This window comes from Emydura macquarii, unplaced genomic scaffold, assembly GCF_026122565.2.
Source record: "Emydura macquarii macquarii isolate MOO-44397 ecotype Brisbane River unplaced genomic scaffold, CSIRO-AGI_Emac_v2 contig_691, whole genome shotgun sequence".
In the NCBI taxonomy this organism is placed as follows: Eukaryota; Metazoa; Chordata; order Testudines; family Chelidae; genus Emydura; species Emydura macquarii.
The window spans coordinates 3,430,657-3,457,235 of record NW_027130828.1 but is presented as its reverse complement, the minus strand read 5'-3'; the positions used below and the strand labels follow the sequence as shown (position 1 = coordinate 3,457,235).

The following is a 26,579-nucleotide window of genomic DNA, read 5'->3' as shown; positions in this document are numbered from 1 at the left end:
TTTGGCCATCACAGTGTAGATTGCAGTGTTCTCTGTACCAGCTCTTGAACTAAGGGCAGAAAAACTCAGGTCCAGAGCTAGAAAAAAGCAAAGGAGGAGAAACTTCTTTTGTCTCCCTTATTCCACAAATGGTACTTCCAGAACTAGCCTTTGCACTCCCTTCTGCTACTCCCCTATCATTTACCATCTTCACTCAATATGCAACTGTAAGCTCACGAGGACAGGGACTACGCAGTCTCTTATCTGCATGAGAAGTGCCTATGCACAGTAATGGCTGGTATAAATAGCAGTCAAGCACTGCAGTAGCTGCTCTCATCTGCAATGGTTCGTAAAGGTGTTTAACTTCTCCACATTAATTTCTCTTTTGGAAGAAGTCCTCGTTCTGATGAAGCATAAGGAGCCAGGGAGATCTAGCAGGCAGGGGAATGAATGAGGAGGCAGGAAACCTGGGTTCTGTTCCTGGCTCTACCACTGACCCGCTGCGTAACCTTGGGAAAGTCACTTTCCCTTTTCCTGGTTTCTCCTCCCTCTCTTTGTCTGTCTTGTTTATTTAGACTAAGTTTTTCTAGGAAAGGACTATGTCCATGCAGCACCTAGCACAGACATGCCCTGATCTTGGACCCTGGGCACCAGTGAAACACAAACAGTACAGTAACTATGAAGGAAATGGGCCTCTTGCTCTACCCCAGAATGCATCACAAATTTAGTGATCTCCCTCCCTTTGTTCAGACTCCCAACAGCTGAGTGGCAACAAGGGGTCAGCTGATCTGGTTCTAAAGAGGAAATCTGAGGGCTCTGTGTACATTAAAGAAGCACAGGGAAGTTGTCTTGTTTGGGGGCAGGTAAGTTTGGAAGAGGGGTGTCCCAAGACCAGGCTGGGAAAAGATGCACTGCATACAGGGCTTCGACAATCTCAGAGAACCACTCAGCCTGGCAAGACGTGCTAAGAGCTCTCTGCACGAAGCTCTCCCCTTGTTCTGGGCTGGACGCAGAGGCAGCTCACCACAGCAGGGCAGGCCTGCAGCCCTTCCCTCCCATGGTAGTGCCAAGCCTGGGATACTGCACCCGGGTCTGCAGCACTCCACATTAGCAGGAAAATCCTGACGGACAGGAGGGAATTCAGCAAAGAGCATGAAAAATGGCTAAGGCAGAGACTGGAAAGGAAGGGTTTGCTTGTGGGGAACCAAGTAGAAAAAGAAGGGGTTAAAGGACCCCAAATAAAGAAGGACTTGTAAGGAGGCTCACGACATGCATGATCTGAACAGTCAGTCGACCAGCATGGGCAGCCACTCATCTACCAGGGGTTTCCCCTTCACCCACATGGAGCCCTGGTGCTCGGAGACCAATCTGATCTTGCAGTGATGGGGAACTTTTTACTCTGTTCTACGAACGGGAGAATCAAAAAAAAAAAATATTCCCAGTTTCCGATCATCGGGCCTGCCCACACCGCCCACAATATCACCAGCTGACTGGTGTGCTCTTGCTAAAAATGTACTTCCATAAACTGCATTTATCCTGCAGCGAAGGGAGATCCTCCCTCCTGCTTCACAGCTTGTAACAATGCCCAAGCTCAGAGACAGCAGCAGGGCCTGTAATGCTCATTGCTGACTCTGCACTCAGTTCTCCTATCCCACAGACACCTTACACGCTCAGGGAGCAGTGCATTGGTTCATGGGTAGGGAACGCTCCCTCTACACCCCCCCTCCTCATTCTCCAGCTAGATTTCCTTCCGGAAGCTCCCTGCTGGTCTCACTTCAATTACAAAACATGGGAAGATTTCAGCTAAAGGCTGCTGCAGCTCCACAGACAATCAGCGAGATGGATTTGTTAATTCACCTCCATCCAAACTATATCCCTCCTCCCCAAAGCTCCCTTCTTGTGAGTACTGATTACAGAAAATACTCCAGCAGCAGCAAACTGCGAAGCCTGTCACTTGTGTATTAGAAACACATGGTTACTTCATTAACCTGCAATGGCAAGGTAAGTACTAAGCAAGAGAATCTGGGTCAAGAATTAATAGGAACCAGCAAGCTTCCCATTTAAAATCTCATCTGTGCCCTGTGCTCCTTGAGGTCCCTTTTCCCCATAGTGTTCTTCTCACCACACAGGCTGAAATCTTACTTTGTGTTTGGCTGGGTTACTGTTTAATGGATTTCATTAGCAATCATCTACTCAAATCTCAGTACAGTACTTTATTTTAAATACAATGCTGCATCTATTCTCTCTTCACTGTCTCACAGCAACAACATTTAGAGGATTAAAAGAAATCAATAGGCTGAAATTGCTCACAACAGCTGGCTCTCAGGTTTAGTTAATTGGGTGGGGTTTTCCCCCCTTCCTTGAATGTATTTTAGAAAAATTAACCATTCCAAGCCCTTCACATTCGCAAAGGTGCGCAAATTCAATGAGTCTCTGACTCCTGCAATTTGTAACTGATACAAGCAGGCAGATTGCAAGTGACTCCTCACTTAGTCATCAAATATGCCCTAATGGGTACTGGTTACATATGTATCATATCTATGCTATTAATAGGTGTGCATTGAGTTCAGGCTTTTAATTTTTCTCTCTCTCTCTCACACACACACACACACACACACACACACACACACAGAGCGAGCCAACATCTGATCTTGTGGGGAAGGAGTGGGCGGGGAGCATCAGCGTTTGTTATGCAATCCACAGTTCAAGGTCACCCACGCCCTTTGCAACAGCTTGATAATGCCAGTTTTATTAGAAAACGTTATTTATGAGCATCCCCTTCATTTGTGTTTAATAATTCATGTGCTGCAGGCTCAGGAGGCTCCGTTCTCTGGTTGGAAAAAGCCCCAGCAATAAATCAAAGCCCATTTGCTTTGCTTAAACCATGCAGAGACATCTTTAATGCATCAGAGTCAAAAAATCCCTCCACTTGTTTCAACAGATTCCATAACAGGCAAGAGGTGGAGAATAATTTTAATGCAGTCCTATTAATGAAGACAGTTACCTACCATGGTTTGCTAGAGTCTCAGCTCCGCTCCCCCTCCCCCTTCTCCTTTTCCCTCCTCCTCAGTATCTTTGCTAGGCACTGTTTTGCCTGACAGAACCTCCTCATAAGTCTCTCAATCCCCTGACAGGTCAAGAGTTCATACAGGCGAGATGCTCCGGGAGTCGCTTTCTGCAATACAACACCTGCAGAGAGAGAGGAGAGAGACAACTTGAAGAGAGAAGAAACCACATGCTAATTTTGATTGCTTTTCAAAGCAGCACAGTAAGCCAAGCCACTGATTAAAGCAGCAGGCTTCAAGAGGAGGGAGAGGGGAAGGGGGAGAAAATCATCCTATCATTTATGCCTCAACAAAAAGCAGATGTCTCTACAGAAAGCAACTTTTTGTAACATGCCCACATATGTGTTACCATTTTCCCATGCCATCCTCCTCTGGGTTCATCAGCCAAGAACCAACTGGCATTCAAAAGCTCTGACACCAGGCAGTTCAGAATTCCAGGTTATTTAGTACAGTTGATATGAAGCCAGCAACAAAACTGGTGTGCAGCTTTTATCCATAAATCACAATCTTGGGCACTAAATTATTTTTCATTTATTATTTGTACTTCATTAGTGCCTCAAGAGCCTGATCAGGATCATGGCCCCAAGTGTGCCCGGAGCGGTACAATCACACAGTAAGAAACAGTCCCTGCCACAAACAACTACAGATTGAGACTTTCAAAGCAGGGCAGGGGATTTAGTCCAAATCTAATGGAAGGCGAAATTAACAGGAGAATGCATGGCTAAATCACCTGGTGCCACTCTGAAAACTCAACCAGGACGTCTTAGCTCCCTCACTGACATTGTACATCTCTATGCAGCTTTCCACAGCACCGGACAGGCAAGACCCATGAATGGCAAGCCTGTGCAGAACTGGGGAATACCAGGCATTTCCCCTCTGAACCGAGTTACAATACAAAACTTTTATCCTTCTCTGCACCTGAGAAAAGCCTTCGCTCTTGTCTGCTAGTTGTAGTAGAATGTGGAATTTAATGCCATCGGAGACCAGAAGTCCATGGAGTTTATTTTTTTTCTTGTGGTAGTGGTAGGTAAATGGAGAAAATCAATAGTCTCCAAAAGTGCAGAGCTAGGAGTGGACAGGAAATTGCAGCAGGCTCAGAGAAGAGAAACACACAAGAATTCAAGCTGGGCCCTGTTCTAGGTCATTTAATGTTTCCTGAAAACCTACCTTACTACCCCAGCACCTACTCTCACATGCTTGAAGGCTAGGTCCTCTACATCTTGGGTGCAGGGCACTACGCTGAATCTCCATCAACAACTGGAGTCTGGCTCATTTACCTGTTCTATGCATATTTGCAAAGCTCAAAATAACAACGTTGAAATAAGAGCACCAAGCTCCTTCCCGTAGCCCGGATCAACAGGTACAGTAACTGAGGGTACCACGATGCAACTGCAAATAAATGGTTGGTGAGAAGAGGAGGACAGAGCAATGGGGCAGGTGACACGTGACAGAAAGGAGAGAGTCCACTGTGCACCATGGAACCCCAGCTCTTGCAAAGAACTTTCCTTTCCCTCGCATTTCACATACCACCACGTGAACTTTTCAGAGACATTTGCAGCGGTTAGAAGCCCAGTTGGTAAAACCCTGCAGGATGACACGTGCTCTCAGGTTCTCTTTTCTTGTGTATTTTGATCCTGCATCTCAATCAATATGTTGCATATTGTCTATCAAGCAATCCTGACATTGGTGAACGGAAATGCACATTTGCCAACAGCACAGGGACTGGAGAAGTAGGGATTGGAGAAAACACAGTAGGTGCTTTAACTACAGGGATGTGACTGAAAATAATTAAAATGTTACTTCCCATACAGATTCAAGCACGCCAAGAGCGGGAGTAATGCATTCCACTTCACTATTCCCCTGATTAAGAAGTGAAGCAGATTTACAGGCCTTATAGCTTTGGGAGCAATTTGTTCTCTATAACAAGGTCTCTCCGAACTCCAGACTACCGGGATACAGTACAATGTAACAACCACCCACCAGCCAATGAAGGGGACCGATACAGGGGGGGTCCCCTACTGGTTAAATATAGGAATGGGTTAAAGGAGCTTATAAGTAAGTGGTTAGATGTGGTTATACTTTTGGGGCAAGAGGGGTGAGGCAGGTCAGGTTCGTACATGGAGAGATATGGACCGAGATCCCTCAAGGTTCATCTAGTTCCCCAAGTCCCTCCCCAAAGGCCCCATTGGCTGCTCCGAACTATGAGTGCTGCCACGTCTAGCTGGAGAGGCTCGAGGAAGGGAGTGTTCTTGACTAGAGCCAGAGCCACTGCCAACAAAGGGCCTTGGACGCCCAAGAGGGACAGAGTGCGGACAATACGCAAAGACGCGTTTGCCTTTAGAACCAAACCAGAGTGCCCCATTCCCGTGGCAGAGCACCACCCAGGAAGCACCACCCAGCCAGCCTAAGACTCTCTCTCCACTGATGCAGCCCCACCCGCCCACGACCCACCGAGCTCTCCCGCCCTTGGAAAAAAACCCATTCCAATCCTGCCCTCCCACTTTAGGCTGAGCAGTCAAAGCTGCCATGAAAATCCCAGTGTGAACAGGGGGTGCAAACCCTAAGGCAGCTTTTTGACGTCTCAGCCTTACTCTGCACAGACCCAATCCCGCAAATGCTCCTGTACGCAGATAGCTACTCACTTGTGTAGCCCCACTGACGTCACTGGTCACCTCACGGGAGCAGAGTTACACACATTTAAGTGACTGCAGGATCAGGGCCAAGGCAGCAAGTTCCCTGGCCTCACGAAGGCCCTTGGACTTCCAGATGTTCGTGCACCTCTTCCCCTGGTGGGCAGCTGGCTGAGGCCCAAGGATAGCGTCCCAGGAGTGGAAACTCAGCCCACAGGAGCCAGGATTGTTGCTGCTTTCTGAAAAATCCGAATTGTCCTTTAAAATAAACCCCATATCCGCCCTTTCCACACCGCCTTGTTCAGCCCTCAAACACCGCTCCCTCCCCCGGGCACTAGCAGAAACCATGCGAGCGACACCCCCTCCCCGCCCAACGCTATCAGCTGAACAGTCTGGGCCCAGTCAGGGGGTCTCCCACCACTGCTCAGCACAGTAACACACTGAGTGTCAAACATCCTTCACCGGAGCAGCCGACTGGCTTAAAAGCATAGGCCTGGACGTCTGGACTGCTGGTCCTAGCCAAAGCTCTGCCAGGATTTTTCACTTGGTCAAGTCTGACTCTTTGTGCCTACATCCGTCCCCGCCCGCCGCTGTAAAACAAGGGTAATATCTCCTCGCCGCGCAGGAGGGCGGGGTGGCTTCACAGTGTTTACAAAGTACTTTCAACAGGTCTCTAGAGCTTTTCATCTGCCTATATCACTTATGGTCCCCAGCCCACCAATCCATTCAGGACAAGCTCTCCCTTCAATCCACAACCTGTTTCCACATTACTTCTTATCCTCGTCATTTCTGCCTTGTGTGTTTTCCAGCCTTCCTTCCTCCTCTCACAATGACAAGATGGAGATTCTTCCCCAGACAAAGAGCTGGGAAGTGGAACGCCTCTGTCTGGATTTAGAGAATATGCCTATCACCAGAGCCTTTAGACCCCAAGCTACATCCCAGCCTGGTCTCCCTCCTAGGACTGCTACAAGCTGCAGGCGATAGGTGAGAACACACTGAAAGCAGATGGATGAAAATGGCTGACTGAGCAAATTCTGGCACTTCACTAAATTGCTAGGCAGACGATGCTGTCTAGAGGCCAAGCCTGCAGTCCACCTCTTGCACTCAGAGAGCAAACGTACCTCAGGGTGCAATTCCAGATGCACTGAGTCCTTTTCTGTATACTTTGAAAACCTGAAATAGCTTGAAAGCAAAAGTTTATAGCTGTGACCGGGGCTAACTTCTCTCTGCTGCACAGTGAACATGTTATGCAGCACCAACATCTTTCAATGCTATCCTTGAGAGGGGCAGAATAATGCAGCTTTTTAAAGAGGCTCCAAGTTTCACTAGCAAGCAAAACAAGTCAGGGACGTCTTCATGAATCCATTTCTACCTGCCCTTTTCCCCAAAAGGGAATGACTGACGTCTGGGGACAAGGCTGTACGGTGCTCAGATTAGAAAGGGAGTTACAGATGACAGCATCTTCATCAATATTATTCGGGAAGAAGAAAAATCACAACACAACTCTGGAACTCTAGCTGGAGCGGTCCTGCACCGTTCTATCAAATGATTAATTGCCCAACTATACTTCTCAGAAGTGTATGCACAAGTAAAAACTTGATGCACTCAGGCCCCGGGAGAGAACATTTAATAAAACCAACCAACAGAATGGAGTCTGCTTTTTAAAACAGTTCAGATGCTACTTTGAGAACAAGGCACATTTGACAGAGTGGAAAATAAATTAACAGAAACCAAGATTAGAGCAGCCCTAGCGCTCTGGATTGAGGCACTAAGGACTGTGCTCCTTATCTGGCCCCTCAGACGGGATTCAGTGAAACCGACTGCATTCCTTTTAACCCAACCGTTTGTTCTGCCACTAACTCACCACAGGGCAGCTACACTAGGACCAACCCCCGACTGATACAGCTCCACCCGTGGCAGCAGCACTGGCTGAGGGAGGGTGGTTGGCGTTGCTAAGGGGTGGCCTAAAGGACATGATGGTAAAAACCGCTTGTGCCCGGGCTACACCACAGCTAATGCCACCACAGGGTGCAATGAATTTTTTAGGAAAAGCCTCTAACATAAACAAGGCCGTGAGTGACCACTGGAAAGTCGCTTAAATTCCCAGTGCCTCACTCCCCACCCGTACACTGGGAAGAGTACTTCCCCAGCTCTCCGGGGCCAGGGGAAGAGGATGAATGTGATTCTCTTAATATTCAGGCAGCAGGCGCTGTAGCAATGTGAAGTGTTATCACAGACCGGCACTAAACGAGGTAACCCATGCTCTTGCTAAACTGTCTCGACAGCCAGCCTGGGAATAACCAGAACATCAACATTTAAAAACACATTGCCTCTCAACACAAGAAAAATGCATCAGGAAATGGGCTCTCGGGGCTCATCTTAATCCTAACATAACCAATTTAGCAGTGCCTCAGGATGCATGGATGTCCGCGCCCAGCAGCACAGCCCCAGAGGGCCCAGCGCTGTTTCCATCAAACACCCCATCCTTCACAAGGAGCTTTTGGCTTGGGCACGAGACGAACGAAGAAAAGAGCTTAACATGCAGCCTTTTTAACAGGGTTTATTCCTGCAAATGCCAGTTGTGTTTCCTGGGCTTAAAGATACTCATTCAAATAGCTTTGGACATCCCAACATGCAGCCCTTTAGCTGTCTTTAGATACGCCTGATCGGCGAGGTGGCAGGCAAGAGCAACATGTCTGCACACTCCACGGGGCCTGAAATTAACAGGGCAGCCTTTGTAGCCTTAGAAAAGGGGGCCCTGGATACCTTTCCATCCCGGTCACTCTTCCAGCGGCACAGAGCAGCGCCTTGTGCAGAGAAATGCTGCTGGAATAACAGGGGAATGGAAAGAAGAGTCTCAGTACATTGAATGCTTTAGCCATCTAAATCCCCACTTCTCTCTGAACTGCTGCTCGGGCACCTGGCCAGGCTGTCTCAAGAGTCCAGGGTCCATGACGACTAGTTCAACGCTACAGCAAGACTGAACAAGCCAGCTGTGCTTTTCTGGGGCACTAAAGCACTCTCTGCCCTTCTAATCTTCCCTTCGCTCCAAAACCAGCACGTGAGGCACTGCAGCATAAACCGCAGGCTGAAGGGCAGCACAAATAATCCTGAGACATCTGGATCTGAGCTGACCTCGACAAAGTTGAGAGCAGGAGTGCTGAAGAAGTAACTAATGCTGAAGAGTATGGAGGCAAGTTCCCTAACTGGGTCAGAGTTTGCAGGGTAGCCTCAGACCCAGCAGCAAAACTGCGGCAGTTTATGCAGCAGCCAAGAAAATGTTCAGTGAAATTAAGAGGTGTTTTTTAATATCAAAATAAGAGTCCTGGAGCTTTAAAAGTAACTTGCAAGTAATTTCTGCACTGCATGCAAAGAGGCAGGTAATTTTTCATCATCACACGTAGGACGGTGCTTGGATCAGGAAAGGAGTATAATTCTGCAGTATAATTTTATTTCTGGCTTTCTGCCAAGTGTCTTTCTGGCAGCATCTACCACAGTGGGAAACTGTGTATCTGGGTCAGGAAAGACAAGTTGCTTTTCAGAGCAGTTCAATACATTTGGCAGAATTGCTGATATTATAATTGAACTCTTTCAGCAACGCTTTTTATGATGCATCCAGACACCAATCAAAACAAGATCCGCAGCGCTGATTAGTGTCAAAATAACTGACAGAGAAACAGCAAAATAGTTTCTCCTGCTTTTAAAAGCATCAACATGCTGAGGGGAATGGGGTAAGAGCAACAATTCAGAAGGCTTCGGCATGGGAAAGTCTTCATACTAGTTCTGACCCTTCTGTTATGTGGATGTATAAGATTTAAAGTCCTAACTCCCAAAAGAATGGCACAGAAACTCTGGTTTCTCCTCTCTACAACACCATGCAAAGGCTGAAATTCCTGCCACTCTGGATATGTCTACACTGCAATTAAACAGCTCCTTAGCTCAAGCCCCACTGAGCCCAGGTCGGCTGGCCTGGACCAGCCACGGGTTTTTAATTGCAGTGTAGAGAGACCCTCTGACACATCAGCATCCTGAAAGGGAATGCAATTGTGGCACTGGGATACACCATGGACTGGTAAAGCTCTTGCTGCTCCCAATAATATGCCCAGTGTCAACTGAAGTTAAGTCAAGTCATGCAAGTTTATTTTCCAGGGGATGCAATTTCTCAGGAAACCATGTCTGTGTTGACCCTTCGAAGCCTGGAATTTTCCAGCCAAGTGAATTCTTGCACAGCAACGCTCGAGTTCCGGCTGGGCAGGTACTTCCATGGTGAGTTCTTCCATTTAACAACAACAAAACACTTGAGTCTAACATTTCTCCTGCTTGCTTCCCACCCAAAGGAGAATTTTTGGTGAAAGTGGTTAAATTCCATTCGTCTCCCCTCCCCCCCCCCCAGCCCAACCCCCATTTGCGTGAGCAGCTTCTGATAAACAAAAAATTGCTTCTTTCTAAACTCCAACCCCCCCAGTGTAGAACTGTGCCTTGTACCTGCTTGAGGAAAAGCTAAAGTTGGAGTCTTTTGAAGTTTCACAGTTCATGCTCAGTACACAAGTTCTAATTAACTCTAACATACAAAAGTTCAGGCCACACGCAGTACCTGGAACAATGCACAGTGAATCAGCTGCGTTTACGCAAATGGTCACATATTCAAACACAAAAGCAGTGTATTTAATTGACTCTCTGGATCTCACTTGCCCTTCTGACGAGTAGAAACCCTCAATGCTCACAAAATTGCCTGCATCACTTTTTATTTTAAAACAAGTTTAAAGCTGAGATTTTAACACAAACATGAGGAAATTCAAAGTTATGGTTCACACAGCAGCCACGGGTTAGCCCCTTTGCATCCATAACCCAACTCGTGCATGAGCCGGCCCCAAACTGACTCTACGGGTTCTCTCAATAATCAGGGATATATAGATAAACCAAAACCACCACCCGTAGAAGTGTACATTGTACCAATGCAAAAAGCATTACAGATTTTAACAGGGCTGAAATAAATAGGTTTCTATGGAAATGTAATAGGATTTCTACAGAAATTATTCTAAAGTCTGTCAGAATTTAACGAAAACAATATCCTTTCTGCCAGTTTCTAAGCATCCTAAAGGATTCCACGGAAGAAAATTGTGTGTCAAATTCTACAAGAAACCTTCAAAAAACAAGTGTATTAGAAAGTAACCTTTCTATAGACTCTGCTAGGCACTTGCCTAGCCCGTTACCAAAGAAGCCAAGTGCCTCAGTCACGTATTTATGCTCAGTGACACTCCAGTTAATTAGGGCAATGCTATTATCCCCACCGTGTTAGTGGGGAATTGAGACAGCGAGACCAAGGTCATACAAGGAGCTTGTGGCAGAGCAGGGAATAGAAAATGGAGTCCCAGGTTAACACCTGAAGCCACTGGATCATCCTTTCTCTATGGGACTTTCCCCTAAGAGGAGAAGCAAGAGCTAAGTCACGTTTAAGGTATCCATCTTCCAGGCAAGACCAACAGTTCCCAAATATATTAGCGAATAAACCTTTCCTCTTCCAAAGTTACAATTAAACACAGGTGTAAATGTGACAGCATATACTGCATAAATACTACTCACTGTTATATAAGGGACCAAAGGTTGGCTGATACCAACCCACCTGGCTGTTACAGCTAGCATGAAAGAAGAGAAGCTTCTAGAGAAGCAGAGAATGCTGCTGAGGCAATGATTCCAATCTCCCTCTACCGCCCGGATACTGGCGTCATGGCCTTTTATTGCCCATTCCTGATACATAAAACAGTTCAGGCTCATCTTTCTCACCAGGCAACAAAGCGTAATGACGTTCTGATATGCAAGGGGCAGGAGGAAGCTACGTTGAAAATGAAGACAATGTGGAAATACAGGAGCGGTCACTGCTATGACATGGGCCTGAAGCAACAAACAGAGCAACAACATACATACACAGAGAAACACAATTTCCTCTCATGCTGCTCCTTCTAGCCACAGGAGGCTGGAAATTTGCACGATAACCTGAATAGAGTTACAACAGTAGATACTAAAACATTTTTTTGAAGAGATAAAAACCCTTCTGCTTCAGGATTTAACCCTCTATTACGGTTTAGGAGATTTCCCTAAGGATGAACTGTGTCCATTAAAGGGTTTCTTGCACCTTCCTCTGATGCACCTGGTCCTAGCCACTGTCAGACAGGATAACGGACTAGATGGGCCATAGGTAGGGCCTGATCCAGTCGGCCGAGACTTATCTTCTTATTAAAGCTGGTTGAAAAACTAGAAAATGTTCAGGGCAGAGGTTTTAGTTGAAAATCTAATTATTTTTCATAGAAAACTCAAAATTCAGGAGTTTTCAGCCAACTGTAGCGCCAATGGATCTCAAAGCACTTTACAAATAATGGTTTAGGCCTCCTTAACGCCCCCCTGGCATTAGGCTCTTTTAAGCCATGCCAAGAGGGAGCCCACAACTGGAGGTACCTGGACTTGTGACTAGTCACTTTGGAAAAACATGACCAGGATTTCGGTGCCTCATTTTATAAAGGGGGATATCTGAGGCACAGATGTCATGGTCATGATTTTCCAAAGTGACTAATCACGAGTCTAGGTACCGCCAGTTGTGGGCTCCCTCTTGGCATGGCTTTACGGAGTCTGATTTTCAGTGGGTGGGTATTTAGCACTTTCTGAAAATCAGGGCTCTTTAGGGAGACTCGTGTCAGGTCCTGAAAAACAAATACCCTAAAATCACCGGGTGGTTTTGAAAAATCTTTGCCTACCCTAAATCCCTAATACCGTGTTTTGGCCAGACAACGGTCAACCCTTACAGCCTGAACGTCAATCAGATGTAATTTGCAACAGCAGAGATCTCAAACCGGAAGAAACACAAGTTTAGAATGAACACTCTCAGAAATGTAATTACTATAGCCCGGTGGAAGTTGTTATAGCAAGCCTGACAAGAGCTCTCTATGTACATGCCACAAAGTGAAATTCAAGAGGACTCAGGTTACAACAAATTACTCAGAGAATGTGATTAATGAATGAAAATAAATTACTTTACATTACTAGCTTTGTCTATCAAAATCTTGGCTTCCTCCAGCCCCTGAAAACAAAGTTTAACAGACTAGTGCCTAAGGTCTTCAGAATAAGAAATAGAATGGTCCCAACTCAGTCCTAAAGGCGTTCAAAATACCAGCCTTACCTAGATTCTTATACGGGCCCCCTCATGACCACAGTATCTCAGCACCTGCACTACACCCAGTGACCACACCCATGACGAGCACTTGAGACGTTACCATGGAACCGCCATGAAAATCCATTCAGCTCTGGGGGAGGGTGCCTGGGCTTGGGACTGATGATAGACCAAGCAGGGTGAAGAAATTCAAAACTGGCTGCTGACACTTCAGTGACAAGTGGAGAAATAAAAAGAGCTCAGTGTGTAACTGCTGCCTCCACATCAAGTCTTTACAGGCCCACAAAGCAGAACTCCCTATAGGGCTGAACACAACAGAAAGCAGAACAAGTAAATGTTGCAAAACACTTTTGGGCAGGGGTGCACACATCAGGCACTATCTAAAGGATTAGTAACAAGTGTGGATCCACTTAAGGTTTACATAGAAAACCCATCATCAAACTATGAATATATTTACTAAGAATGAAAAAGTAACTTCTAGCTTCCAACATCTGAAAGTGCGAGTTCCTGTTCTTCTACACAACGTATACTAAGGAAACCTGGAGTCATTTCAGAACACACATCTGTCTGTGGCCTGGGAAGTGAAATATTAATTATGAAACCACTAACATCCAAAATAAACTGTGGTGAGATCCATAGGCTTGTTATGACTGCAGCATTTACTGAAGAAGATTCTTAACTGGAAGCATTACATTTTATACCTAAATGACACTGGAGATCTGTAATAAATGTAATGATGAAACAGGAGCAAGATCTGCTTTCATTTATAATTTTCACACTTTTCCTCAACCCATGAGGCAAAATTTTACAAGACAGCATCACAAAAATACAGCAGAAAGATGTTGGCTAAAAACCAAATCTTTGAATTTAATTCCAAAACTCTTCTTGGATTACTGGAATGTGGCTTTTCAGGTCACATGCTAAATTTCAAAGACACAGTTTTTCCTTATCATCATACATTGGATGCACAACTGTCTTTGCAATTAAATTAAAAGGTACCAATATGCTCAAAGCTAAATTAGAATATGCACTTTTGAATATGGGCACCTCAGAAAGAATAAAATAAATTATAAATAGCTTTAAAGTTTGCTCAACTATCAAAAACTGGTCAATGTCTAAGGGGGGAGAGTATGTGTGAGAGAGAAATTCAACACTTACAAAGGGAGGGCATGCCAAGTGCTCTAACATCCGCCTCTTTTACATTTCTCTCCCCCCCACCCCAGAATGCCTAAAAAAATTAGTCCACATCACAAACAAAGTGGCTACCAAAATTCAGTTCTTAGCTTACGGGCTCCTTAGGTAACAATTAACATGTGGAACTCATTGTCACAAGCTATCATCGAGGCCAAGTACTTAGCAGGATCAGACTTTTATATGGCTATTGAGACCATCCCACATGACCATTAGACAGGATTTATTTATTTATATAAGGGATACAATTCCTCATGCTTTAGGGCATAAGCCAACTTTTCCACTGTCGGTGGCTGAGGGAAGTTCTCTAACGGTCAGGTTACTTCCTCAAGATCCACGACAGGATTCTTGTGCATCTTCCTCCAAAGCTTCGAGTACTGACCCTGGCAGAGATTAGAAGGACCAGTAGAGTGACCTGGTGTGGCAATTCTTATGTAATAAAAACCCAGCTGATCCAATTTATTTACAACGAGAGTTATCTATTTAGCAGGGAATGGAATGAAAACGTCCTTTCATTAACAAGGCTGCAGAACTGTTGAACGAATGGAATGAAAACGTCCTTTCATTAACAAGGCTGCAGAACTGTTGAACCGTTTCTGCACTACCCTCACATCCAGACAACACAGCAAGGTGGGCTCTGCTTCTCTTGGATGCAGTTCTCCAAGGATGGGTAGATGTTAACCAAACTCAGGCTAAATCTTAAGCTAAAGAGTGGGGAGTGAGCAGGAAGGACAAGAAAACGCCAGGCAGCTCTGAAATGGTTTTCTTTATTTAGGCCTCATATTGAAGGAGAGACAGGCCTGCTCCAAAGCCCACTGACGTGAATAGGAAGATTCTGAGATTGGGCCCCTTCTGCTTTGGGCACTCCATGAAACATAATACAGCTGTGTTTTATTCACCAATTCCTGAAATTTCTTTGGTTAAACATATCATGCTCTCTTCCTATTATGTTAACGCCTAACACACACTGGTCACATTGTTCGGCATCAAAATAAACTCTTTTAATTAACTTTACCGCTTGTCCCATGCTGTAGGTCTCACTTTAATCATTCCAACTGACCTACTGCATTGAAAATAAATGCAGATCAAACCTTTCAGTTGTAGAGCGAGACATAAAACAGCCCAAAAAGAAAAAAAAAATCCAATCCTCGAGGGGATGGGAAAGACTGCGAAGACGCCCCAACTGTAACATACAAATAAACTTGGTCTGTACACAAAACCTAATAGCTTAAAGTTATGGTCCCCTGAAAAGGAGACAAAGGGGAATATATTTAACTGAAGAGCTTGCAAGCTGAACTGCTCCCCTACCAAACAGTCTGCGGCACTGGCTGCTCCAGCCATTAGCAATAAGGGCACCAGAAGTCAATGAGGTGCAACAGGAAAGCAGCAAACAGCATGCCCGCTGTACAGACTCTTGCTAGCACTATGAATAATAAAATGTAAATGTAAAAAAAATGTAAAATAAATGTAAGCCACAAATTTGGGATCTCAGTTCTGTGCTGCTCCCAATGTACATTTGCATATGTGAAAAAGTTTGAATTACGAGACCACGGTTTATCATCTTTTCAAGCCACCACTTGACTTGAGAAACAGAAATCTAAGCAACTGTTTCACCTCCAAATTACTTCCCTGCTGTCCCTGCAGACAATATTTCAAGAAGTTGGCATTGTTAATATTGCAAATCCACACTGGTTACTTTGCACATCTTTGCCTTTCAACCGGTTTAAACATTAATGAGCCTTCACTTAACTGCATTTTCTAGAATGTCAGTCTCACTGCCTCAATGGTTTTGTGCATTTTTTAAACAAAGGGATGAGATTAAAAGGGAAGTAAAGAACTCTGTGGCCATTTGTCAAAGAACCTGAAGCAGGCTACAAGACTCTGCAAAAACTGTACAAAGAGTCCTACGTTCTTCATTCCTAGTACACATCTGCCATTGGACCCAGTTGTGTATCTGCTCCAATGTGGCAACTGAATACTAGTACAGGCAGCTGCTTCCCTCCTGTTTAATTAGCGATTTTATCAAAGAACATCTTGCTAAGAACACTAGGATATTAAAAGCTTGTTTAAGCCTTGTGCAGCCTTCTGGTTGGGAACACGGAACACAAATAGTCTTGCAGAGCCTCTTACTTGTATGCCCTCAGTCCTGTAGGTATTGTTGACTCTACGACTGGCAAAAGTAACATGTGCATCATAAATTCCTTGTGTTTTTGGCGCAGGGCAAACAAGACTTTATGTTTCAGGTTAACAAAGAGGCCTGTTAAAATGTAGGGATGAATTATGGAACTGTTCATGCAACTGTTATCTGCATGGCCCTGAAGGAGACCAGGGTTAGAACTCTGACAGTGTGAACTAAAGCACAGATAACTGGATTTAGATGCAACTTACAAAAGGGACAGAAGAGCTAAATTCAGACTCTACATACAAGGATTAGGGAAATTCTACACACACATCCGTGTTGCCAAATTATTGTCATCGCTCTGGATGATGTGAAAGTGTGAGGGATACAAAGCGCATTCATGCCATTACTAAACCGAGAGGTAACAACGAGGAGAGAAAAACACAAAGGGAGTTTGCGAGGTTAGAAATAAGAGAAAGTTTGTTCATCACAGGAAAACGCACTGATTTATCCAGGGAAATAATCTGAGGAGGTACCTAATAGAGGAAGAAACCCAGAAAGCAGTCATGCCCAGAGAAGACCTAGGAGGAGACAGTGGCAAAACTGGAGATGGCAGCTGCATGTGGTGGCTGCAGCAAAGGCCTGAGACTAAGAAGGACTGGGTTCTATCGCCAGCTGTATGTGTAACCATGGACAAGTCAATTCATGTCTCCATTCCCCTACGTATAAAATGGCAACAATATTTACTCACCTCTATGTACAAAGCTCAAATAAAAGTCGCTACGTGTGTACACAATATTGTGAGTTTGCAATGTGATATGGTAAAACAGCCACTTCTGTTTCTGAGTACACACACAGTCCAAAACGTCACATCGCATAGTAAGGAGAGAACAGTGCCCTCCTAAGCACCATATGTGAGCTAAGTATTATTAACCTAGCAGCAGTATAGGTCTGTTTGCCTGAAGCCCAGAAAGAGACCAACAAGCTGAAGGGAGTTCAGTGAAGAAGAGAAACACAAATTTTCAGTGAGCTGGATGGATGATTTGAGGAAAAAATTAAAAAGCTCAGGGTAAGAGCTCAGCTAAATACAGCTCAAGGGATGGAAAGAACAGGATAACAAGAGCCCATGGATTTAAAGTGAAGATTAAGGAAGTAGAGGAATCGAGGTAGCACAAAGAATTAAGGACATGACTATTGTGACTTACCTCAGGGAGGACTTTGGCTGTGGAACAATGCTTGAGAGGAAGATGTCCCATCGCTGGGGACATTTAAAATGAGACTAGACTCAACACGATGGAATGTACTGTAAGGAATTCTGCTGAATTGGCTCCTGGGGGAATCTGAGGAATAACAGACAGCAGGGGATAGTAAAATCCAGGATGAAGACATGGGGGAGGAGGATTAAGTGGTCTTCCAAAGATATAAATTTATTCTGAAATTGCTACTGCCTAAAGGCCTCTAAGCACACGTGTGAACTCCTGTGTGTTTCACTAGCATGCTAGAGGGGTGGCATGGTAAACTTCTCCAGTCTAGACAAAGTCTCTACAGCTGTTTCCACACATGGAAGAAAAACGATAATGCCAATGGGGTCAGCTGAACGTGTGCAGAGTGCGTTCGAGGTTGGAAAGTGCTACGTGAACATGATGTCATTTAGCCTGCTCCAGTTTACCACCAAACAGCACTATTAATCCCCTACATTCATTAATTCAGTTACATGAGAGAAAAACCGTATGGCTAAAATCTCATTTACAGCCTCGTCAGCAGGGAAACCCTGCGAAGTACACACTATGTTCTTAGCAACTGTTAACAGGGCTAGGTTATAACCTGGGAGAGGTGCTTTTTAATATATTTCATTTTGACTTGTATAAATAAATGAGCCTCAGTGTGGCATCGCAGCACGGACAAGAGCAGCAGAAGTGATCTATCACTGCCCTTCTCCCAGAGTTGCACTTTGTCAGGGGAGGAGAGTCTGCCATCCCCAGACTCCAGGCAGGCTGAGTCTAGGCAGGAACAGAGAGGATTCTGTGAGGGGAGTCTCTCCACCACCCTCAACAGAAGGTGAGCCATGCAATCTGGTGTGGTGGTGGCAGCTTTGGAGCTTCTCCCCAGCTCTAACAGCTGCGGCAGTGGTTAGGCTCACATCACATTTCTGCAACCAAGAGGGAGAGAAAAGCAGTTGAATGATGAACACTCAGATGGACATCACCCCATGACTCCAGGAGATAGGGCCCTCAGCAAATTCTGCCTTAATCCAGCCCTGCGGACAACGCAATCACTGCGTTCAGCACTGGTCTCTTCGGCCTTCCTGATGAGGCTGCCACCACTACAGCAAGCTGCTTAAAAATAAAGGACCCAAGAGACTAAAACAATGGTGCAACCAACCAGCAGGACTATAATCAACCTGAGATCCCACAAGCATGTGGGGCACCATCTCCTCACCCTGTCTGCTGGCTGGGTTGCAGCGGAGCCTGGCTGAGACCTTTGCTTTTTTCCCTTTCTAAAAAAAGAAACAAAACCCTGAAATACTTCAAAGACTGAGAAATTTAGTAATTGAGGCTGTGATTTGCAAAGTGACCTAGGGAACCCGGATGTCCAGGTCCCATTGGTTTTAATGGGAAGTGGTGCCCAAATCTCTTAAGCAGTTTGGGAAATCTCAGACTAAACCTTTTGCGGCCACACTTGCACTGGCTGTAGCAGAAAGTCCAGGGAGAATGTTTGGTTTTGTAGCTCATTTTACAACCCATCAAACACATCGTCACGCCAAAGGCAAGGAGGGCTGGATTCTGACAGATCCCAGCGTAGGAATCTAGACAGACAGGTCTTGTCAAATGGGAGCTAGATAAACCACCTGTAATTGTAACCATTAAATACAATTCATTTGGCTCCCCTCTAACAACTTCAAGATGTACTTTAGCCTTCCCCTGCATTGTAGAATATCTCCAGCATACTCTGCCAAGAAATTGAACTCCAGCTCAGTGGGAAAACTGAATCTCTGCACCAGCAAGTCCTGCGATCAATGCTACAGAGACACGAGTCTCAGACTCTTACTGGATGCGAAGGGACATCAAAGGAGTTCTATCTAGTGTGTAATGTTTAGAGGAGAGTGTTGAAATTCCATTTGCTAGGATGAAATGTATGTCCAGACAGCTTTGATGGGAATTTGCTTTGTGATCTACACCTCTTAGCAGAGCCTGACCCACATCAACAGACTCTAAGGAGCAGATTAACTGGGTCCATGATATTCCAAAACAAAGTATACCAAGAACTGCTGCAAAAAGACAGACAGGATTTTCAGAAGTGACTAGAAGTTTTGGACGCCCAAGACCTCAGAGGGGCCTGATGTTCAGAGGGCAAGTGGCTAGGCACTTCCTTAAAGCCAGAACCCCTCTTTAGGTGGCAAGTTAGGCACTCAAAATCATGAATCCTTTTGAAAAGCCTGGCCAGCATTCTTCCAAAAGAACCCAAAAAACAAAACAAAACAAAAAGAAGCTATGAAGCCAGGCTTCCGGACCCCTTTTTAAATTGGAAGAGGTGTTGATATAAAGGCACGAACTCTTCCCTTTTATACATCTATATTCAAGGATGTGTGCCAATCCTGGAAAGAGGCATTTTCACAGCCTGAATCTGATAGGCTGCTGTTTGAAATAACATCACTGCAACATTTCCAAAGAGAGATCTTTAAGGCCATCCAGCAGGGATAAGTCTATTTCTAATACGGCTGAGACTGATATTCCACTGAAATTAGAACAGTCCTCTAAAAGTTAGGGAGAAAGCCATGCCGGCTACAAGCACCAGTCAATGAAGACACACTGATATGTGTAGCACATTTCATTTATCAAAATACTTACCAGAGACAGCTGCCCAAGGAAACAACATACTACAATCCTTCGAACTGTAAACCATCCACTAAAAATGTCAGTTGGCCAAGTGAGTGTAAATGCAACAACAGGAGAGTAGGGCACTGCATTCTATTTCAAAATTACCTTCCACTCTTCTCCCACTTCACTGTATTCTCCATCCTTTATTTTCCATCTCTTTACATAAACTATGTCTACGCCCCTTTCCTTACCCCTCCCAAATCCAATTTTGTCTTCTTCACTCCATTTCTCGCCACTACCAATGTTCTGCCTCGTCTTATTTTTGACTCTTTCCCGGCACATTTAGAGCTCAGAGCCTTGACAGATATCACTGTGGCTGAAGTATCTGAAACGGAATAGTACGCACTGCTGAAGCTACTGACTCAGGCCAGCAGCAGAAGCTGAAAATCTCCTGTATTTCCAACACCCTTCCTCCACAGTGCTGCACCTGAACAGTCTCGGGAGACAGGAGGAGCAGAATGTTGCCTATTGGCAAATGCATGTTGTTGCCCAAGATCACTGCTCTGAAACCAACAGCAAAGAGCAAGGCTGTTGGTGAACTACAAAGCAGGTTTGAGTGGTTCTAACTCCTTACATTGTGAGGCATCTTCCAAACTTAGTGATGGCTCTCAAAAGACACAGGAAAAAATAAGTTTCCTATTAGAAGTACACCTGTAGTTTAATTAACACACCTCTTCTAACAGGCTGACATGAAACTGGTTCTAATAAACCATTCACAGAAAAAAGAGGTGTTAATTTACATACCACTGTTTCTAAAAATACAGCATTTTCCAACACCCCAGGGCTCCAAGACAGTTAGTCTGTGACAATGGCTGGGACATTCAAGATTGTACTATAGGAACATCAGAATTATGAAGCTGGGCCAGCCCAGGAACCAATCTAGTCCAGCATACTATCCAGACGCTTCAGTGGAAGTATCCCCCAACTCCGCATTAAGTTTTGTTCTCAGTACATAAGAACACCAGAACAGCCATACTGGATCAGACCAATGGTCCATCTAGCTCAGTCTCCTGTCTTCTGACAGTGGCCAATGCCAGGTGCTTCAGAGGGAATGAATAAAACAGGTAATCGTCAAGTGCTCCATCCCGTCTGTCATTCCTAGCCTCTGGCAAACAGCAATCCCTGCCTATCCTGGCTAATAGCCATTGATGGACCTTTCCTCCATGAACTTATCTAGTTCTTTTTTGAACTGCGTTATAGTCTTGGCCTTCACAACATCCTCTGGCAAGGAGTTCCACAGGTTGACTGTGTGTTGTGTGAAGAAATACTTCCTTTGGTTCGTTTAAACCTGCTGCCTATTAATTTCATTTGCTGCCCATAGTTTTTGTGTTGGAGGAGGAGTAAATAACACTTCCTTATTTACTTTCTCCACACCAGTCCTGATTTTATAGACCTCTATCATATCCCCCCCTCAGTTGTCTCTTTTGCAAGCTGAAAAGTCCCAGTCTTATTAATCTTGCCTTATAAGGAAGCTTTTCAATACCCCTAATCATTTTAGTTGCCCGTTTCTGTACCTTTTCTGATTCCAATATATCATTACACTATCGTTTGTGTTTCATACATGTGAACTAACCCAACAAACGTTTGATTTATTTGGGTATTTTCATTTGAAGAGCAGCAATGATGTCCTCTGTGAAAGTGAAGAGCTACAGCTTGCCAACACTGCAGGACACAGAGCTGAGGAATGGTCAGTCAAACCACATTAGCCTCTAAAAAATCATCAGAGGTGTCGTTAGCACTTGTAACTAAGAAAAACATGTTAAAGTGGGGTTAGAATCAGAACAAAAAGAGATTTGGATGTTTACAAGCTCCAATAAAAGAGTGCCTACCTTTCCAGTTTTCTGAGTGCCCTTGGCAATAGTTTAAAAATATATTAAATGGACTACATCTTCTTATTGCAACAGACCTAACCCCTGGGTGTGCTGACACTCACATCTGAAGCGACAAAAGTGAGCCATTACCTCTCCGTCTCATTAGCCCAGCAGAGTGATGGGAAAAGAAGTCAAACTGTTAACCAAGCTTCTTTTATAGGTTCTGTTCCTGATGGTGACGCTTACAGGCTGAGGTTGCAAAGCAGAGAGAACATCGTTATGCTCAGAAATCAAATCAATTCTATAAGGAACTTCCCGGGAGAGGAACAATGGACCCAACAAAGCCATTTTTACAGAGTATAAAAGCAGCTGAGAAAAAAAAAAAACTTTCTGTGTACTTTTAATTTTTTTTAAACATACAGATTTCCATGGTTTGTGATACTAGCTCGTTTTCACTAATCACTCACTCCACATCTCCCTTGGCAGATCTTTTTATTGCTGAATTGCCCTTGCACTCAAGAAAAATTATTTCCAATCTGATTATTTTCCTCTTGGATTTCAAACCACGGCCTCTTGTTTTTGCACTTTCCATCACTGTCAATCTGCCACTTGGCCTTTATATCGTCTCAGGTTACTGGAGACATCTTCCCTGTTTTGACTCCCTCTAAACTGCACACACTACTGTACAGTCCCTTAAACCCCTCACAAGGGAGGATCTCATCCCTGTTGTGTCATCCTGGCCCATATATTCAACACAAATTTGCTTTTTTCGGTCTTTTCATTAATGCCGTTATGGAGGTTAGCAAGATTATGCCCATCTCTGGGAACACAGGTGCACACTAGCAAGCTGTTATACACTCCCCCATAACAATGGAATGGTGTGTGTTACATATGCAATGTGCACAAACAGTATTGTTAAAAAATACTCTCAGCAACAAATTAAAAGAACACCATCAATTCACAAGAAAATACTCAATGTTTTTTAACCTACTATTGTTATACATAAAATTTGAGGTTATTATTAAAGATTGGATTTCTAAAAAAAAATCTCAAAATTGGTTTACTCTGGGCACTTGGCAACACCGTTTGTCTAATCAGTTGCCCCATCTCTCCTGGTAACAGAAGGCTCACCTACAGCAACACAGGATAGAGAAACTTTTTCTTCTTCTTTTTTTTTTTTTAAATAAGAAGGTCTGACTGTAAAGCCACAAAACAGTGGCAGGACGACTCAGAGAGCGGGTGCAAAACCTGAAACCACCAACTCATTCTTTTTAAATAAAAGAAGCTATTTTTGAGGTTGATAGCATCCTTTTGTGTTTTAAAGGTTGGCAACACGATATGGAGCATTTTACCTCCACATCAGAAATTTCAGTCAACTCCAGTTGGGGACTTAAAGTTGGTACCATCTGTTCAAGCAGCCGATATGAGCCAATACCCAGGTCACAAATCCATCACCACTATTGGCCGTCTAAGTAGAGGGGGCAAGAACCGATTGAGACATACACACTGAACAACCTGCCCCCCCAGAAGTGGTTTGTTCAGGGCACACCTGCAAGATCGCACAGGGGACACTCATGCTTTACTGACTGAGCTGTCCTTTGTTCTGTGGTAAGATGCCATTTCCCCAGTGCTGTCAGTCTAGCCCCTTCCATCAACACTAAAATAAGATCAATTACGAAAACAGAAACTCATGTGTTAATGAGCAACAATGCACCTGCAGAGATTTAGAAAACATTAACACATCCTAGGAACAACATTTGCTATTGTTTCCTGTCCCCCGTCATGGGCACAGCATAGCACACTGCTTTGTGGTATGAAAGGACACCAACTTTCACTGCACTTTAGCCTTTCTAGATACCTTCCTTGTCATCTTCACAGCACTATGGTAAATCTAGGCATTGGGCTTTCCCACAGCGATATCTGTTGAGCCCTGCATTCATCTGCAGGTCTAAAAATAGGCAGCGGGACATTCAACACCCAATGGAACAATATTTTTCTCTCAAGTTATTTCTTGGTGGATTTATACTGAGAGAATACACTAAAGGAAATGAAAGACCGAGAAGTGAAAGGTTAGGATAAGATTTTTACAATTTTTAATTATTACCGTTAAAAAAATAAGTCGATGGACAGCTTTTAGTTTGGAGCTTTTCTCTCAAGCATTTTTAACCAAACATGGCAGCACTAGTATTAATGCATAGGAACCAGAAAGTGAAACTGACTAGTCTCACTCAACGGAGTGAAATGCAAAAAAAGGAAAGGAACAGCATGAATGTTCCATTGATCCATGTTATTTCTTTTAACCAAGGCAAGGAATTAGGCTTTATCATCTGGCATTGTCCCTTTAAACAGTTAACAAAAACATTTAACTTTTATCATCAGAGTATGAGCTTGAATATGGGACATTGTCATCTCTAGAGAAAAAAAAATCCATTTGGGATATACTAAGACACCTGGATCACTTTGGTCCAGACAGAGAAGTTCTCAGATAAATTATAGTCCCTGAAAGGAGAGGACCTGCAGGATACCAGGAACTTTCACATTCCAATGCATCCAAGCGTACCAGTGAATTTGGAATAATGCGTTTTACAGGCACTCAGACTGTTACTGTTTTAACATTTTCTAAAGGCCGCAAATTAGGAGATGGAGGGTTGTGTCCTGCTGTATGTCTGCTGTAATTCTAGCCATATCATGTCGTATTAGCCTGCAAAACGACTAAGATCACACCACGTAACATATGGCTTAAGGCAAGATGCAGTAATTCCAGGTATCTGTGTGCTGAGAACTAAGCCTAAAGGCTGGCTGGGTTTCCTTTCTTGGAATCTCCATCTGAGGCTAAGGCAAGTGGAGGAATAGAAATCTGAGGAACTTTATGGGGAAGGGAAAGATGCATCATTACATTTTGTCCATAGCAAGAGCTGAACATCTCTCCTGCTAGCACTCACTACACAGCTAAACTAATCCACAAAGCCTGGTTAATTTCCAAGAGCCGTTGTTGGGGAGTTTCTATCTCTACTGATGGAGAGTAATGTAAAACCACAATGATGGGGTCAAAGATTCCAGAAAAGCTTGCCACCAGATGCCTAGCAAAGTAGGCAGGTGACACAAACAGTCAGTCAATCTGTGGAAGCAATTGGCATTCCTCCCAGGCTTACAGTCTAGGGTAGAATAGTATTTTTAACACTGATGAACAATAAATTGAATAAAACATCCCACAGAACGACAGAGGTTACACACTGATGAGAGAAGCTGGAAAGCTACTTCTCCATCTGCTGGTAAAGAGACAGTATTACCCAGTGCTCTCACCATGCAGTGGGAGAATGTCTTTTCCAGATTGAATGTTGGAGGGAGGGGCAGGAGGTACCCAACATCCACTGCCTGTCAAATCACTTACATTTTCAGTGTAACTTGCAGCATTAACTAGCATTCACTACATGGCAAGAAATGTACAGCTCAGCTCTGATACTTTATTCCAAGTGCACACATGGCTGATTGAATGTTGCTTTATAGATGTACACGCTCTGCACAGCATCCAAAATAATGCATCTAACCATGATGCCACAACACCACAAACACGCTCTTTTGTGGAGAAGGGTGTGTGTTCTGAAGCAGCACTGCTTCAGAATGAAATCTGTGCACAATAAAAGGTTGACTGAGGCTTTTACTAAGAGGGGAAACCACCCATTTTAGATAGTCAGGTGACCTGGGAAATTCCCCCACTCTGACAATTCACATCAAAGGATCTCAGTGACTTTACAAACTAAATGTAATCCCTCCATTACACAGAGGAAAAAATAGAGTTAAGTAACTTGCCCAAGGTTGCTCAGTGAGTCAGAGGTAAAGCTGGGAACAAAGCCAATTACTCCTTAGTGCTAATCCCACACTCTTAAAATCTGGGGCACGATCCTTCCCTAGTCCAACCTTTCAGTACATTAACTAGGCTTTTCCAGTTCAGTTTGGAACAGACTCTACTTTATATGCCTCCCCCCCCCCTTTTTTTCTTTTAAGACAAGTGGTTTTCCATTGACTCTCACTCTTGTGAAAGCACTAGCCACTGACCCATGCTCGCTCACACATACCACCAGGACAGCCACACAAACTCTCAAATGAATCCATGCTCAGAATTAGTCGTAGGCTCACATGAGTCAAAGTAGCAGCCCAACAACTGAACTCCACTGGGTTGAGTTCTGGGTGCGAATCTTGTTTTCAGACCTGAAAGAGAATGGTTGGACATGCGGCACTTTTGAGAATCAGGCAGGTGCTGAAATATGGATTTAGGAGCTTAATGTTAAGCATCTGTTTTTGAAAGCCTTGTCCTGGGACACAACACACCATATACCTCACTGTTAGCAGGCAGGACCACACTCCAGATTTGACCTCAGGAAGCACAGGACCAAACACAGCTAGAATGCGGCTGAAAAACAGGGGAGCCAAGCCACTTTGCAAAGCCAGGGGTAGAGTGAGCAGGATGATGCCATGTGAGCACCACTCTCCCCAGGGCAAATTACTCAGGCACCTGGCCTGGGCATCCCGCTCAGGAGCCCGGGGTTTAAGACGCTCTTCCTGTTCCAAGGAAATACTTTGCAAATGAAACAGTAAAATCTCTATGCGAACGTAAGTCAGTAACTAGTGACGTGGGAAACAAGCATCACTAAGAAACACAATGCCTAATGATTTAAAAATCATTTCCTTTCTTACACCCAGGGTCCGAAAGCAAGATTCTGGGTTTCTCCTGCCGTAACTGCTG

At 44.4% G+C, this 26,579-nt stretch overlaps 1 protein-coding gene and 1 long non-coding RNA gene across 4 annotated transcripts in view; one reads left to right on the top strand and one right to left on the bottom strand.

Annotated features, from left to right (window-relative positions):
* LOC137148754 (uncharacterized) overlaps positions 1 to 22,171 on the top strand; it is a 73,225-nt gene extending 51,054 nt beyond the window's left edge. Inside the window, exon 3 of the long non-coding RNA XR_010918575.1 lies at positions 22,056 to 22,171. This is a non-coding gene — a long non-coding RNA (uncharacterized lncRNA). The remainder of the gene's footprint in view (positions 1 to 22,055) is intronic.
* The window catches only part of STRBP (spermatid perinuclear RNA binding protein), an 83,819-nt gene that overhangs the window by 38,202 nt on the left and 19,038 nt on the right, over positions 1 to 26,579 (bottom strand). For all 3 annotated transcript variants that reach the window (XM_067541728.1, XM_067541725.1, XM_067541727.1), the window contains exons 2-3: positions 5,687 to 5,913; positions 2,988 to 3,168 (exon numbers count right to left, since the gene is read on the bottom strand). In XM_067541728.1, the coding sequence (XP_067397829.1) occupies positions 2,988 to 2,990 (3 nt within the window). In that variant the 5' untranslated portion in view covers positions 2,991 to 3,168; positions 5,687 to 5,913. The remainder of the gene's footprint in view (positions 1 to 2,987; positions 3,169 to 5,686; positions 5,914 to 26,579) is intronic.